This window comes from Sinohyriopsis cumingii, chromosome 7 (genome assembly GCF_028554795.1).
Source record: "Sinohyriopsis cumingii isolate HCF-2022 chromosome 7, ASM2855479v2, whole genome shotgun sequence".
Lineage (NCBI taxonomy): Eukaryota > Metazoa > Mollusca > Bivalvia > Unionida > Unionidae > Sinohyriopsis > Sinohyriopsis cumingii.
The window spans coordinates 96,463,106-96,480,389 of record NC_142967.1 but is presented as its reverse complement, the minus strand read 5'-3'; the positions used below and the strand labels follow the sequence as shown (position 1 = coordinate 96,480,389).

Genomic DNA, 17,284 nt, shown 5'->3' with positions numbered 1-17,284 from the left:
AAATACGTTTATAAATGCTACATGTGCCACTCATTGTATCCTAATAAGGGAGTTACATTTATAGATGCTGCATATATGTCTAGACCAATGCTTCCCAAAAGCGGAGTTCCGTTTATAAATGGTGGAGCCAAACAATTTGGTGACACATAACCTACCTGCTCATCCTCCTGAACACTGAGTATTTCCATGGTAACCAGCTGGTCCATAGTATCAGCAAGGACTTCCTCCAGTTTCATAAGTGGCTATTGAGAAGATGAAAGGCATTAACTAAAATAGTCACAGTGGTTTGATTCTTATGGCAAAACAACTTAGGAAATAAATAAAAGTTAGTTCTATTTTAAGTCAAGGGCTTAACAGTCATAGTATAATAATAACACAGCTCATTATACATTACAATATAAGACAAGATATTTAACATGAAATACAAAAATAGTACCTGATGTTTGCACAGGTAAATAATTACCGTAATATCGTTTTCAGTTTTTAACTTGCTTGCCAGAGGATATGTACCATGATGTTCAACTGATATCTTGGACTTTAAAACTGCATTTTAGGTTTTGGTTGGTGAGATTTGTTTTTCTGGTGATACTGATAAGGTATATCCTCATGGTTCCCATGCTTTCCTAAAGATAAATTTCCAGGTCATTTCCAGGATGAAATTAATTTTCTCAAGGTTCACATATGACCATTACTGAATGGAATTAAAGAACATTTTAGATTATAAAACATGCAGTTTCTTAATCTAAAGATAGCTCACTTTCAAGACTCTCCAAAACATCCAAGTTAGAAAAGATGATTATGTACAAAACCACAAAATGTATCACACAAAACAAGTTTGATTATATTCCTTTAAATTGGCAAAAATAAAAAAAAATTCTAACTAAATATTTTGCTGACCTGCTAAGTGGGAACAACATAATGAACATACTTTAGTTCTGTTTCCTTTCAAACCTTTAATTCTAAAGAATTCTATAGCAATATATATATATATATATATATGTGTGTGTGTGTGTGTATAAATATATATGCATCTTGTAGAAAGTAAACATTTCCTATTACAGTATAAAAACTAATAAATACAAATAATTAGAATCTTGTCTTGTAACAAAGAGAGTTTAATCCTGAATTTATCTGTGCCAATAAAATCCCAAGCAAGATTTTTCAAACGACCTAATCTCCTTAATAAGAGCTGGTTAAAAATCCATCATTTAAAAAACATTTTCAAAAGGGTGGATTTAAATTTTGACAAAAGACCTTCAAAATTATATACTGTTGTATAAACAAGGACTGAATTTTCTGTAAATTCAAATTGTCTTCTTGTAATTCGTTAAACCAGTCCCCAAACCTGTACTGATACAGAGGCTCAAATCATTTTTTAATATATAATACAAGGGATGATAATTTCTCATTTCAGTTCTGAGATTCAACAATTTGGACTACACATTTGGATTAAAATGAATAGCAGTCCGTTTTCTAATCCAGATTTTACTCCAAATTTTCCCACTCCATTTTTCATATTTAGACATTTAGGTTGGGGTGTAGGGTCATTGCAATTTCATATCGAAAATTTGGAACTTTCCACCACCGTGCGGTAAGGACAAATGGTAATCACTTACCAGTGGGCCTAGAACATTTAAACTTATGTTATAACGACTTATACCTGCATGAAATCAACAGAAAAATGATTTATTTTCTCAGAAATGGCAAGTATTATATTCTGTTATGTGTTTAGGCTCGAATAAACAATAACACAGAAAGAGTGAAAACAACAAGCTTTTTAAAATTTAACAAATAATTTATTTTCCTGGAAAAATTCTGTAAAAATGAAAAAAGGAGAAAAACTTACGGTTTCAATAATCAAATCCAAAAATAATCAAAGAATAATCCACAAATTATTTTGCACAAGTCCTAGTAACAAATGTTCTAATAATTTCAAGTTCAAATCCTATTGGAAAATCAAAGATGGATGACAATGACATATGCTGTAGTCAGTACTGTGCTTATCTACAGTTCCTTGTAGAAATACAAATAATGGCACTCCAGTGTTGGAAATCCAAATTAATCTTGTAAGCAATGCCTTTCCGAAATTTCTGTGTGAGCACTCCTCAAAATATTTCCTGAGAAAAAAGAATTAATCCTTTTGAAATCCAACTGATCTGAAGAAAATTACAACTTAAAATCTGGCTACAACAAAAAAACTTGACATCAGTATCAAAAGCCCAAAACAGAAATCTCTCTCAAAGCATCTCTATTAAAACTAACAGATACGGGTAATGGAAAAACCAGAATTGTGAAATTGAAGGGGGGGTCACATGATCGAGTTTGTCACATACAACAAACAATGACCCTGATGACAACCAATCATTTTACTCCAAGAAATAAAAACTAAAACAAAATTGTTTACATCTTAAATCATGTAGGCCCATCATGACCTTGGAAACAACCAATCATTTTAAAATCAATTTACAAAGGTAGTGGGGCCCCGAGTGGCCGAGTGGTCTAAAGCGCTCTCCGTTATGGATCACTGCCATCTCACCTGTCTGTGTGGCTTCGAGTCTCGGATTCGGCTAATGTGGGTATGTGAGAAAGCTTGCCAGTAGCTTCTCATGGGTCAGTGGTTCTTTCCGGGGTTTTCCCAGGTTCTTCCTCCACAATTAATACTGGCCACCATGTATAGCCTATCGTGTGCTGAAAAATAGCATTAAACCCTACAACAACAAAGCTAGTTACAAGTTCTAAAACAAGGTCAGAATTTAGATCAACACCTGGTGTTTATAAACTAAGAGTCAAGGTCAAACAATTTTCTGAAAAAGTATCATAATAAATTTACACTATAACAGCATATAATAGAATAAAAAATTGAAAACTGACAAACAATTAAATTAAAATAAATATGAATTAAATCAGATATGCGTAACAAATCGTTATGTCTTTATTCCGCTGACAGACTAGACGAAACTACGACATTGATGAAACCTGATCCAGTACTCACCCTTTGCATTAGTAATCACTTTACGAATCTCAAACGATGACATTGGAAGAACATTAGTCACAGCATATTAACAACAACCTGCATTGTAATGCTGTTATAGAGAAATTCAATTAAATTAAATGAAAGTCAGATACCTTTGTGAAAACCAGCAGTCTGCCAGTCCAATTTATCAAGCAGAGAGCACACGTCAACATGGTAGTCCCGTGATACAACTCCAATAGTTATTCTTGGAATATATAAATATGGAAAACTTTGTGTTCTTTTGTTTTTGCATCTTGATTACAACCAGTATACGACTTTCATTTAATATTTTTTTAATTTTTATTGCAACATTTGGGGGCCTTGAGTGGCCGAGTGGTCTAAAGCGCTCTCCGTTACGGATCACTGCCATCTCACCTCTGTCTGCATGGGTTCCAGGCTAGGATTCAGCCAATGTGGGTATGCGAGAAAGCTTGCCAGTAGCTTCTTATCGGTCGGTGGTTCTTCCCGGGTTTTCCTGGGTTTATTCTCCACCATCAATACTGGCCACCATGCATAGCCTATCGTGTGCTGAAAAATGGCGTTAAACCCCACAACAACAACAACAACAACATTTGAAAATGTGGGTTGCTAGATTTGTGTACTCATGTGACTAGCAATGCAAATCATGATTATCAGGTCATATTTCATTAACTCTGATTTTATTGCTCACAATTTCTGAGAAAATATGTATTTTCATATCCATTTCATGCAAGTATCACTCGATCTAACAACGTTTAAAGTTTACTACACTATCCAGAAAGTGGCTACACTTTGCCAACAAGATGTTTGCCTCTTGTGATGCTAGAGTAGTTTTCATCGCTTCCACGTAAGGAAAGATATGGATATCAAGCTGACTTTGAAAATAGACGAATCTGATCCACTGAGAGTTTGGAATGAATCAGCATACATGTTTATTGCAAGCACCCAAGTGATTCATACTGCACCCTCTGAAAATTCTGGTTAGAACTCAATAAATTTAACTCACAATCAGTTTAGTTATGACTCAGTTACGTGATTTTTTTGGGCGTCAAGTGGTAGCGTTAAATTCCACAAGTTTTTCCTGACTTTTATCAATATTTTTTAAATTCCAGGACTTTTCACAGTCGGGAAAAACTTTTTCCCAATAGCGTGGGAACCCTGTATCCTGCTTTTGCTTGGCACTATAAAGCCACAATTATGCATACATTCAAACATGCACACTTCTTTTCACACAACCCATGTACATCAAACAGAAGTTTAAATAGACTCCTCTGTGATGGAAATACATACACATAGGTCTGTCAACTTGAACACTTTCTAACATTTAACAACATTCTAACAATAGTGCATATGTTTTGAACACTTAACATTAACAGTTTGCCTTTTGCAATATGCAAATGGATGCTGATTTGACTGAGCAAGGACCTACCAATGGAAGCTCCAAAGGGTATCAATGATTCGTCCATTCCTGCTGACTACACAAGTAGTACATGTGGGCAAGGAGATACTTGTATCTACATTTGAAAATATTCAAAACTTGCATAATTATTGATCTGCAAAGCCATTAAGAAACAAAGCAAACTTACCGAAGTAGGAATGAATTCATACTTCAGGAGATCACAAAGCTGCTCAGCTACCTCGAGGATTTCATCCCTTGACACAAGATTAACATCTCTTGAGTTGAGGAAACTGAGGTTTGTAAGGCTGAGATCACTCAAAAATATCACAGCATTTACTGAAGAAAAAAAGAGGAAACGACATGAAACGAAAGTAAAAACAAATATATAAAAGGAATAAATTTGTGATACAGCTGAACATTCTAAAAAGCCTGACACTTGATGGCAACAAACATTCCAAACATGAACAGCAATTTGGTGAAAGAATTCAAGCAACACCTAGCAGATTTTCTAAATTTCATTTGCTCTGTAAAAATAACTCTTTGTTTACATTATAAACTGCTTTAAATGGGACTTAATGCACAGAATGGACATATTTTTCTATTCTTTTAAGCATTAGTGTACAATTTTCAATTATGGCAATCTGTACAGTTTTGCATTTATTTCAATACTGACAGCTTTTCATCAAAGCTGCTGCTTCCATTAAAATATACTGATGTAAATAAAGAAATAAGAAAAAACATAATGGAGTAATCTGAATAAGCAAGAGGCTGGAATTGACTTACCTAGAATACTTTCAAGGTAGAACACTGATATCACCTGGTTGCTGTTATAACTGAGTTCAAAGATGTCTGGAAGTTGCAAATTTGGATAAATTGTAACTACTCCTTCTGTTGTCCTAACAGCCAAAAATAATGTAAGAATTAAGCATTGATTCATGAAATGTTGATCTTGAAAATCAATAACACACTGCAAGAACACCATATCTAAACAAAGACTGCAAATCAATTACACACTTCAAGAACACCATATCTAAACAAAGACTGCAAATCAATTACACACTGCAAGAACACCGTATCTAAACAAAGACTGTTCATGCTTAATGTGTAACCAAATTGAAAATTTACGACTTCATGATATGTAAAATATCTGTTCAATTCTTATAATTACAACAGTTATAAAAATAATAACAAATCTCAAGAAATAAATAAGAGAACTATATTTTAACCATTGTCTACAAATATATGCAAAACACATAAGGGCACAAGAATACCATATATTTATCTCCTTATAAGCTAAAAATTCATTTCATGCCAAGTAGCGGTCATCCTATAAATGTAACATACAAAATATCTGAAATATCTAGGGGTAATATTGGGAACTCAAGATGTTTGCAGGATGTACAAATAGTGTCAATTTAAATATTTATCTTTTTAGGCCACTACTTTCATCCAGAAATGCATATATGGCATACACTGTGTTTATCATTACAGCATTCATTACACAACACTTGTATGTGCATTAATTCTGATTTTAATAATCTAAAAATATTAAATTTTACTCAACACAAAGTGAAATGTCCATAAATGTAGTTTACCTTAGGTCTTTACTAATAAGGATATTGCTTCCATTATTGAGCAACCTGTCTTTGTATTTTATTTTGTGTTTTGCCATGTAAATACTGTTTGATAAAAGTTTTGTTTTAATTTATACTTTCTTTTTATAAGCCAGATATTTTCTAAGTTATCTGTCAATGCACATGGGTTGCTAAGCCCCTTGGCTTGTAAACATAACACCCACTTTATTTTCAAGTTCACAATCCTTTGACTGAACCACAAATTTGATACTTGTTTAGTTTCTAACCTTAATCCCTAAGCAGCACCTCTTTGTTTTCTCCCAATGGCAACCCTATGATCAAGCCATGAATCTGATACATGTTCAGTGGCAAGTAATAAAGGGTGATTATCTGAACTCCTTTTGATCAAGCCATGAATCGGATACATGTTCAGTGGCAAGTAATAAAAGGTGGTTATCTGAACTCCTTTTGATCAAGCTACAAATCTGAGACATGTTCAGTGGCAAGTAATAAAGGGTAGTTATCTGAACTCCTTTTGATCATGCTGCAAAACTGACACCTGTTAAGTTGTATCCCTTTATAAAGGAGTACAGTCAATGGCCCATTGAGACTGTGTCATACACTGCTACAAGACTAAAGGAGTACAGTCAACGTCCCATTGAGATTGTGTTATACACTGCTACAAGACAAATGGAGTACAGTCAATGGCCAATTGAGACTGTGTCATACACTGCTACAAGACCAAAGGAGTACAGTCAATGGCCCATTGAGACTGTGTCATACACTGCTACAAGACCAATGGAGTACAGTCAATGGCCCATTGAGACTGTGTTATACACTGCTACAAGACCAATGGAGTATAGTCAATGGCCCATTGAGACTGTGTTATACACTGCTACAAGACAAATGGAGTATAGTCAATGGCCCATTGAGACTGTGTCATACACTGCTACCAAATAAAATTAATACAGTCAATGGCCCACTGTATCACAGCCCTGAATTTAAAAGTCCTCTATCTGTGCACAAATAGGGTATGTTTGACTCTGGAGATTTTTCACCAATGGTCTTGGTTATCTCATATTTGGTCAAAGTATGCAGTTCTGAACTAAACTTCGTGTGCAGAAACCATTATTTTCTTATTAGTCTTATCATAACTGTGACCTGTTACCTTTAGACCACAAATTTCTTTGAAAGCCTATGTGCAAGCTGTCCACAAAGTTTGCTCAACTAACTATTCAAGAACAAAAGTGTTTTCTGCAAGACCCATTTTTCCTGCTGCCACAATGAACCCTGACCTTTCAATATCTGCTCCCAAAATCAACAAACCTCTTCCATAGCTTAAGTGCAAGCCCTCTACAAACTTTTGTTAGGGCAAATGGTCTAGAAAATTAAAGTTACTACATAAAAACCATTTTTGTTTCTTTTAGTTACAGTGACCCTAACCTTTGACCATTTGGCCCTCTTATCAAAAGATTTCTTTCTTACCCCAAGTGCAATCCATACACAAAATTCAGCAAGGTATATTGATATATAGAATGTGAAATGTTTGTGCAAATACAGTGTATTCTTTCAGTCACAATGACACTAACCTTTGACCTTCCTTACACCAAGTGGAAGCATCATACTGTTTCTGCCCAAGTATGTGAGACAGTACAAATGTTGTTGTTGTGGGAAACAGTTTTATGCTTTCAGTCAGTGATCTTGACCTTTGACCCTAAAATTGAATGGATTCTTCTTTACCCAAAGTGCAAGCTATAATTAAAGTCTAGTGGAGATACGTACTGCAGAACTGAAGTCACTGTGTGCAATAGGAAATGCTATTGGGCAGATGGACAGACAGGTTCACAGTATAATACATTCAAATGGATGGATGGATCATGAGATGGTTAGATGGATGGACCCTAGAGGCTGGGGTTTGATACATAATGAAACAAGTACTTGAAAGGGACTGATAACATGCAGTTCAAAAATAACTTACAGGAATTCAAGATAAGATTATACTTCTTTCTAACTGCTGAGCACTGAAACAGTCTCTGATATTCTTGAACAATCAAATTCTCAAATTAGCTACTGTGGCATATATATTGGATGTAAGATTGGGATCATTTTCTTTTAGGCCAACTAGGCACCATGAAAAGACTTGTAGCACCATATTTAATGTCAGATTAGCACCATTTTCATTCATAATTAGTCTTCTGATGAAAACTCCATGTAGATATAAGGAATTGCAATAACATGGTTTTTAAGATGGTTGCTATGGTAGCCATTCTGGATGTCAGATTCGAAACCAATGCTGATATGACCTTCCATCTAGGAGTAGCAATAAGATTTTGAAGCTGACAGATGTGATGGCCATATTGGGCAGTAAATAAGCACAGTCTGTATTTAAAACCAACTAATACCATAAGAAGTCTTTTGGTGAAAACTTCATGCAGATATGACCTTCCATTCAGGAAAAGTAGCAATAACAAGATGGCTACTGTGGTGGCAATATTGGATGTCAGATCAGCACCGTTTTCACTACCGGAGCAACTGCACATCATAAGAAGTCTTTTTAACAAAAACGTGATGATGATGTGACAATCCATTCAGGTGAAGTAGCAATAACAAGATTTTCCAGATGACCACTGTGGCATCCTTATTGGATGACTGGATGGCACTATATCATTTATGACCAACTTGACATCATAAAAGGTCTTCTAGTGAAAACCTTATTTGATATGACTTTCAGTTCAGAAGGAGAAACTATATTTTCAAGATGGATGACATGACAATAATACTGCCTATCTGACTGGCATCAAACCAACTAGGTATCATCAAAAATCTTTTAGCGAAAATCCCATGATGATATGACCATCCATTCTGGAAAAGTAGTGATAACAAAATTTTCAAGACAACTGACATGGTGGCAATACTGCATGTTACATCAGCTCTGTTATTGTGGTTTTAATGCCATTTTAGCATGCAATAGACTATACAGGATGGCCAGTGTATATGCAGGAGAGAGAACCATGGACGGCTATGAGAAGAACCATAGGAATTTAATGGTACTCGCACATACTCTCTTGGCCAAGCTGAGACTCAAATCGACATGGACAGAGGTGAGATGACAAAAATCTGTAAAGGCAAGTGCCTCAGACCACATGGCCACCTGAGGACCCAGATCAGATCAGCTTTGTTTCTAATTAGGACTAACCAGACACCATAAAAAAAAATCTTTTCGTGAAAATCTCATGATGATATCATCATCCATTCAGGAAGAGTAGTAATAATGAGATTTTCAAGGTGGTTGCCATGGTGACCATATCGAATGTCAGATTGGCATTATTTTCATTTAAGACCAACTAGACATCATAAGAAGTCTTTTAGTGAAAATAAAATGCTAACAGCAGCCGTATTGGCAAAGTGAGCTGCATTATATTCAAAAAGGATGAACTAGACCTTGATATAAACATGTGTTCCAAGTTTCATGGCAATCCTCCAAGTAGTTTAGTAGGAATGAATAGTGATTACAAATATTACTGACAAATATTGGGTAATGGATGACAGACAACAGGCCATCCCATAAGCTCTTCTGGCCTATGACCACAGAGTTAAGCTGAACTCAAAACAATTTCCTATAACAGAGAAAGTGAAAAGCAGGTCATCATCCTTTCAAATTTTCAATTCTGAGAACATTTTGTGTTCAATTTTGTAAAAGGTATGCATTTTAGAAAAAAAATGTCTTTGATCTGGACAATGTACCCATCTGCCTTATGTAACCAAAACTCTTTGAGCTGTGGTTTAATTTTTAATTGCAATGGATAAAGGAAGTTATTGTTCTACTAACCTTTTCTGCACAAGATTTGAACCAACAAGAGGCAAGGCATAATCAAGAACATCTGATATTTTGGAGGTGCTGGAAAACCCAACATCTCTCTTTCGTACCATGACTTCCTCAATCAACCATTCAAAATCTGTCTTGAGAATCTCCAGATCCACACCCTGAAAATGCATCAAATAAATAAATTACAAAATTTAATAACTATCACAATGAATTAATTTCTATATCCTGTGGAAATGGGCTTAGTGTGTTACCATACACCTGTCCATTTCTATGCTTAAGTTTTGTGTTCCTGGCACCAAGCTGTGATATTCAAGTTCTACAACAGATTCTAATTGTTGTTGTTGTTTTGCTTTTTTAAATTCATTTTATGAACTCCAAAGATCAAGAGGACTTTCAAGGTAAATCAGTCTCCTTTGGAAGGAATCTGGCAATCATATTCTTTAGCTATATATGATTATATTTTAATAAAGTTTGCTGTTGAGTGTAACCAAATTTGTACTTATTTTGTGTACTTGAATTTCTAAATCCAGAATGAACACCTCTCAACTATCATATGAGTTTAATAAAAAGAGGCCCAAACTGGGCTTATATAACTCACCTGGCTTACATTCAACAGTGGACCATTTCACAAAGCAGGCTTATGTATTATTGATTATATAAGCCTATATTCAAAGTTTGATCAGAATCAGATAAAAATATGGCTTCCAGAATGGTAACAAGCTCATCCAATCAGAGTTAAGATCACTGCAGTAACATGCAAGCATTTTACTGATCAAACTTATCAATGATATTGTTGACCAAAATCTTCTCATTAAAATATTCTAAATTATAAGATGTACATGAAGATAAAACCCCTGAGCATTCTGATCAGGAATCCAAGCAGTAAAATTCTGTAGAATCTAGAAGCCCATTCAGAATAGATAACATCATTATTAACATTATCCTCAGTTAATCCTAACTGCATCTTCCTATAAATCTATACATACTTGTACACAGTCTGAAACAATGTAGGTCCAACGACAATAAATGGTGAATCCATTCCTAGAAAATCCAAAACCTTTAACTTCTGGAACATTTTGGTCCAAAACAATAACTATAAATATTAGTTCTCTTGAAGTATCTGCACATTTCTTTTCCTTCACCTGTGTCACCACTTCACAACTAATTACCATCTAACTGACTGGTTTCTTACATACAGTTTTTTACATTGAGAAATAATCTTTCTCAACCAGATCTTTCTTGTGGCTCCATGAAATCTTTGCCATCGAGTGTCTGGTAAAGGTCTATACAAATGACTGTAATACTGAGAACAAAACCTATTAAATAAGTCACTGACCGACCAGCTGGTTACTCAGCATTCATCAATCCAACTTCAATCATATTAATGCACAATTTTTAAATGTTTTTTACATTTGAGACTAATCAGATAAATTATGTGACAGTGGTAAATATGTACAAGTGATCTAGATTTTTGCTTCCAAAATTTGCTCATTGTATTCAATGTATATAAAAAGGGCACACATTGGCCGCCATACCAGTATATTTTACACCTATAAGCACACAACAAATAGGTTTACATTTATTGCATATGCACAAATAGTGCTGATGGACTTTCTGGTATGCATGATACATTTTTCAGAGAAGGAGTGAAAAGGAAGAAGAAATGTCTCCAAACAAGTGAAACAGTAAAGAAGATGGTTGAAATGGCATACTCTCCCTTGACTGTAGAATCAGTGCATGATGCTATCTTTTCAAGGCCATTATTTTTCACAACCACCCCAGGTATGTCCTACACGTTGTTGGGATGGTTTTGTGAAAGCTATGATTGTTTTCATTCCTATGAAAAATGTCATCCATTTATCCATTCTGTACATAATACAATGAATATAGGGATCTAAATGCTTTCATTTCTTTTCAATCATAGACCCTGGAATAAATTAAGTAATCAACCAAGTCTTCATAGCAAACCTTTGGCCATGTTTACAGCTGGTTCTTCTAACAAGCTGCACTTTGAGGTGGTAGCTAAGAAAAGAAAATTTAATGCCTTTCTCAACACAATTTCAAAACATTTAATTGCAAAGTAACTTGGGTCCAGATAATGTCACAATGTTTGATTGCATAGTAACTTGGGTCCAGATAATGTCACAATGTTTGATTGCATAGTAACTTGGGTCCAGATAATGTCACAAAGTTTGATTGCATAGTAACTTGCATCCAGATGATGTCATAAAATTTGATTGCATAGCAACTTGGGTTCAGATAATGTCACAAATTTTGACTGCATAGCAACTTGGGTCCAGATAATGTCACAAATTTTGACTGCATAGCAACTGCATAGCAACTTGAGTCCAGATAATGTCACAAATTTTGACTGCATATTAACTTGGGTCCAGATAATGTCACAAAGTCTGATTGCATAGTGACTTGGGTCCAGATGATGTCACAAAGTTTGATTGCATAGTAACTTGGGTCCAGATGATGTCGCAAAGTTTGACTGCATAGTAACTTTGGTCCAGATTTATAATGAGATGAAGACAGGCCAGGTGTCTCCTCTCACCCCCCTCTCTGTACCAAGATATTAGCAGACTGTGATTCTCTCCTGGGGTTCATTTTAAAGGAATTTTAACAAGTTCCCATGTCAAGTCAGCCGAAACTTGGCATCATTTGCAAGTTTAAGGTGTTATGTTACTAACCGAGAATTGTAATATCTGGAACATGTGTCTAAATATTTTGGCATCTCACATCCATGGATATAATGTAAAGTTTCATAAATGTTTGTTTTTGTTTATTTCCAAAACCAGTTCTTTATGATCATTCAGTGACTTGACTGCTATTTTTACAAAACTGATCAGTTTTTAAGGACAAGACTTGACCTGGTCCACTAAAATGGGAAGAAAACGGAAAGACAAGTTACTTGGCATAGCCTAGACTAACTCTGATCAATCTAAATATCTGTATATGCATTTGGAATTATTTTCTGCAATTTTACTGTAAAATATCGCAAATCTACTCACCCACAAGATTCTCTATTGACATGGCTGCTTGAATTAATCACTGGTATTCAGAATTAACACTATGTGAATAATCATCTCTCACACTAACTGCTGAGTTGAATCAGCACCTTAATGGAGGACAGTCATGTGATATAAATGTCTGCACCAGAAGAATCAAAATTTGAAAGGTTTATATTTCATTAAGCAAAAAGGACAAGAAAATGTGCAAGGCACCACTTACCTTTCTATCCTTTGTTAGAAGCCATAAGGACAACAAAATGTGCAAGCCACCACTTACCTTTCTATACTTTAATAGAAGCATATATGACAAGAAATGTGCAAGCCACCACTTACCTTTCTATACTTTGTCAGAAGCAAATAGGGCAAGGAATGTGCAAGCCACCACTTACCTTTCTATACTTTGTCAGAAGCAAGAAGGACAAGAAAATGTGCAAGCCACCACTTACCTTTCTATACTTTGTTAGAAGCAAGAAGGACAAGAAATGTGCAAGCCACCACTTACCTTTCTATACTTTGTTAGAAGTAAGAAGGACAAGAAAATGTGCAAGCCACCACTTACCTTTCTATACTTTGTCAGAAGCAAGAAGGACAAGAAAATGTGCAAGCCACCACTTACCTTTCTATACTTTGTCAGAAGCAAGAAGGACAACAGATTTGTACACATGAATGCTGTGGTCTGAACACAAGCTGAAAAACAGTCAAATTATAATTCAATCTTACTTGTACATTTTGTTAACTTCATTTTGCATAGATGACTATCTAAACTGTAAACTGATTATAGAACTTGTATATATGGAGGGAAACAAAAACTTAATGAGATATGCTTATACATACAAAACGTAACTGAATTACACTGCAACCTTATATAAGCCAACAGTCAAGGGATTGGACAATTCTAGTCATTAATGAAAGTGACCCATCAAGGAATGGTGACATATTAATGGAAGATGGCCTATGGCTACTTGTTACACCAAACTGCAAATTCAAAAAAGATCTCAGGTTATATTCAACAGTTTTTTCCTGTCAATGATGTCATCTGATTGTTGCTCAGTCTTTGTGTTGAGAAGTGCCAAACAAAAGAGGACTCTTTATCTCATGTGATTGAAAATAACAATCTCCAGCAGCTGGCGATCGTATTTATTTTTAAGCCAGACTTCTTCTACATTCATTTAAATCCAGCTTGTAAACTAGGAAAGATAATTTAAAAAATAGAACAAATTCTGTATTTATTCTCTACCCATGTTTTGTATGAACAATGAAGTACCTTAATTTCCCTTTCTCTACATTAAATTGTATACAATTTTGTATACTTCTGTGCCAACTATTTTGACTGTATAAGAGGCCACCAGATGTTTCCTTGACCTTGAAAACATTGATGCTCAACGAGACAACATTTGCAAACAATACTATAATGTCAAAGCAAAAGCATGATAACATCCACATTTTGCATAATTAACATGGGTAGATTAAAATGTCTGAGGTATCCCCAGTAAATTAAAGTTACTCTGGTTCCCTGACGAACTCCACAGAGTTTAATATGAAAACACAGATTATGACTAACTCAAAGAAACTAAATATTTTCTTTTTTAATTTTTGCTACTGTTCCACTAGTCCATAGTTTAAGGGCATTTTGATAAGCCATGTGGTAAAATCAAAATGGGTTGGCAGGCCTGGTGGCTGTGACAAGTCAAACTGTATGGAAGGAGATAAGCCCATAAAGAATGGGTTACTAATGGCCTTTACAAACTCATTTAAAATACTGTGAATTTGCCGTGTACCAATTTCTAGATATCTGAATGCAGCTTATAAACCACAAACTTTAAGAACCTTTATCAATCAGTAAAGAAAACTTGATATCATTTCCACATCCGCAAATGCAAGTTTCAATGAAAATTAAACTTTTGCAAAACAACAAATACACAGAACAGGTTTTGAGAGACCACCCCATTTATAAAGAGAATTATGGTCTCTCACAACAAATTGTCTTTCATGACACATCATAACACTACATAACCAGTAAAACTGTGTGTATTGTAAATCTGATCTCTCAACACAGGTTTTCTCACACAGCAGTGGTCTTTCAAGACAGGTTTTACTATGCTGATTACTGATACACATGAAGAATACAGTTTCCAATTTGTCACCATACCCCTATGTTTTTAATTTTAGATTAACTAATTTTTCATTGAAAACTACAATATCATTTCCACATGTAGACATTTTTTACCCTGATGGTTGCCTAACAAAGTCCTACCCATAATACATGTCAATAGTTTAAACTTTTAAAGCAGACAGCTAGTCCTAGTCTAAGATTAATGAATCTCCCATAGTATATACATAATCATTTCTCATAACTGTATTATATATTTTGGTCTCCATATAGATAACTTACATTTGCATAGTCATGAGTATAACATGAGTCCCTTGAAGGGACTGAGGCTCAAATGGGCAAAATATTCTAGGAATTCAAGATAAGACCATTTCTTCCTTTCCACTGCTAGTGTTAACACCTTCTCCAATATTCTTCAGCAAAATTTTCAAAACTAGATTTTCAAGATGGCCACTATTAAATGTAAGATCAGCACATTTTAGTTTAGGACCATCAAAATATCAAGAGAAATTTCTAAGATAAAACCCCATGATAATATAATTATTCCTTCAGGAAGAGAAATGATTTGATTTCCAAGATGGCTGCTGTGAGGTCGTCATAAATCATGCCATATTGGTACCATGTTAAGTAATTTATTGAAAACCCCACATCAATAGAATGTTCTGTTCAGAAGAAGTTGCAATAAGATGATCTTCAAAATGGCTGTCATGGCAACAATACTGAACTTCATATATAAACCATTTTTTAGATGCCTTGTTGAGACTTCTCAACCAACCAGATATGACAAGTTTCAACAAGACATCTTTTTTGTGTGTGCAAACTCCATGCTGATATGACCATCCGTTCAAAACAAGTAGCAATAAGATTTCCATGATGGCTAATAAGGTGGCCATAATGGAAGGCAGATCGACATCATCTTTGTTTAGGACAAACTAGGCATCACAATACGTCTTTTAGGGAAAACCCCTTGTTGATGTATCCATCAAATTGAGAAATCTAAGTGAAAACAAGTTTTTTTCTAAACTTGTATGGGACAAGTATTTGTATGTTTATATTGCCAATGTATGTACATATTGTGTCATTGTAATTTGGTTATTATATTATTACTATTTGTCTTATTATTATTTAGGACTGTATCTACAGCAGTTGATCCTCTATCTGCTAAGTCCCACCAAATTCTTTTATACCAACCAAAGTTTACATGAATTGGCCAGTCCTTTTATACCAACCAAAGTTCACATGAATTGGCCAATCCTTTTATACCAACCAAAGTTTACATGAATTGGCCAGTCCTTTTATACCAACCAAAGTTTACATGAATTGGCCAATACAAGCTTTTAATCACTGTTGCATACCTTCATTTCTAAGACAAACATCTCATCTGTAACTCAGAGTGAACATATATGCAACAGATTTAGCTTATTCATTTACAATACCAGATTTGCAGGTTTGACCTCACTCCTACAGAATGAATATAGTACAAAAAAGCATTCTCAAGTGCTCAAGTTAAAGAACCTAAGAAAAAGCACAGAACTTTGACATGCTGCATCTTTGAAGATAATTTTGCCAGTAAAACTGATACTTGATCTAAAGGCTGTACTTTCTTTAACTAGGGTGAAATAACAGTAAACATCACTGCAATGGTGATGAATTCAAGCCACTACTTACTGTGCACAACATGTTCCCCAAGCCTTTTCACTAGCTGTCTTTGTTCTTCCTCCACCACACTGGTTCCATATATAGCTGCATTGCTTTCTGATATCCTGCGTAAAGTCTCCATGGGTGCATGAGGGGTGGTTGGAGGTGAGACATCAGAGTCTCGTCTAGCCTGAGAGGCACTCTGACAAACTTGCACAAACTCCTGCAACCGATTGGATTTTATATTACATCGCAACAGTAATAATAATTTATGATTCTGAGACACTTAACAATTATGATATAATGAATTTACATTAAGATGTACAGTAATACCTCGTGCATTTGCGTTTCTGGATTCGCAAATTCACGGATTCGCGAAATTTTCATTGGTACCCTCTACGTATATGTTTTCTTTATTTTACTGAATTGTACCTTCATTATATGACTTCTGTGACATATGAAGTTTACCTAGTTTACCTTCCTGACAATGACAAAGAAAATGTCAGTCATTAAGTTTACAGTCCCATTTGTTACTTGGTTTTACCTTACTGTGAGTGCAAAAGAAAACCACAGCCAATGAATTAGTATAGGGGTAATATTAGTATACATGTACCGTACTGTAAATGTGCTAGTGTGGCAAATACCCATTAGGCGATACTGTACTCTATTTTTACATCAACCATTTATTTCTCTTTTTAAGGGTAATGTATTAAGCTAACTTTTAAATGAAA

The 17,284-nt window shown here is 34.9% G+C and overlaps 1 protein-coding gene across 3 annotated transcripts in view; it reads right to left on the bottom strand.

Annotated features, from left to right (window-relative positions):
* LOC149795762 (glycerol-3-phosphate acyltransferase 1, mitochondrial-like) overlaps positions 1-17,284 on the bottom strand; it is a 102,443-nt gene that overhangs the window by 21,843 nt on the left and 63,316 nt on the right. For all 3 annotated transcript variants that reach the window (XM_089965669.1, XM_089965670.1, XM_089965671.1), the window contains exons 14-19: positions 16,584-16,776; positions 13,422-13,492; positions 9,795-9,949; positions 5,175-5,287; positions 4,579-4,727; positions 156-242 (exon numbers count right to left, since the gene is read on the bottom strand). In XM_089965669.1, coding sequence (XP_089821795.1) covers positions 156-242; positions 4,579-4,727; positions 5,175-5,287; positions 9,795-9,949; positions 13,422-13,492; positions 16,584-16,776 — 768 coding nt within the window. The remainder of the gene's footprint in view (positions 1-155; positions 243-4,578; positions 4,728-5,174; positions 5,288-9,794; positions 9,950-13,421; positions 13,493-16,583; positions 16,777-17,284) is intronic.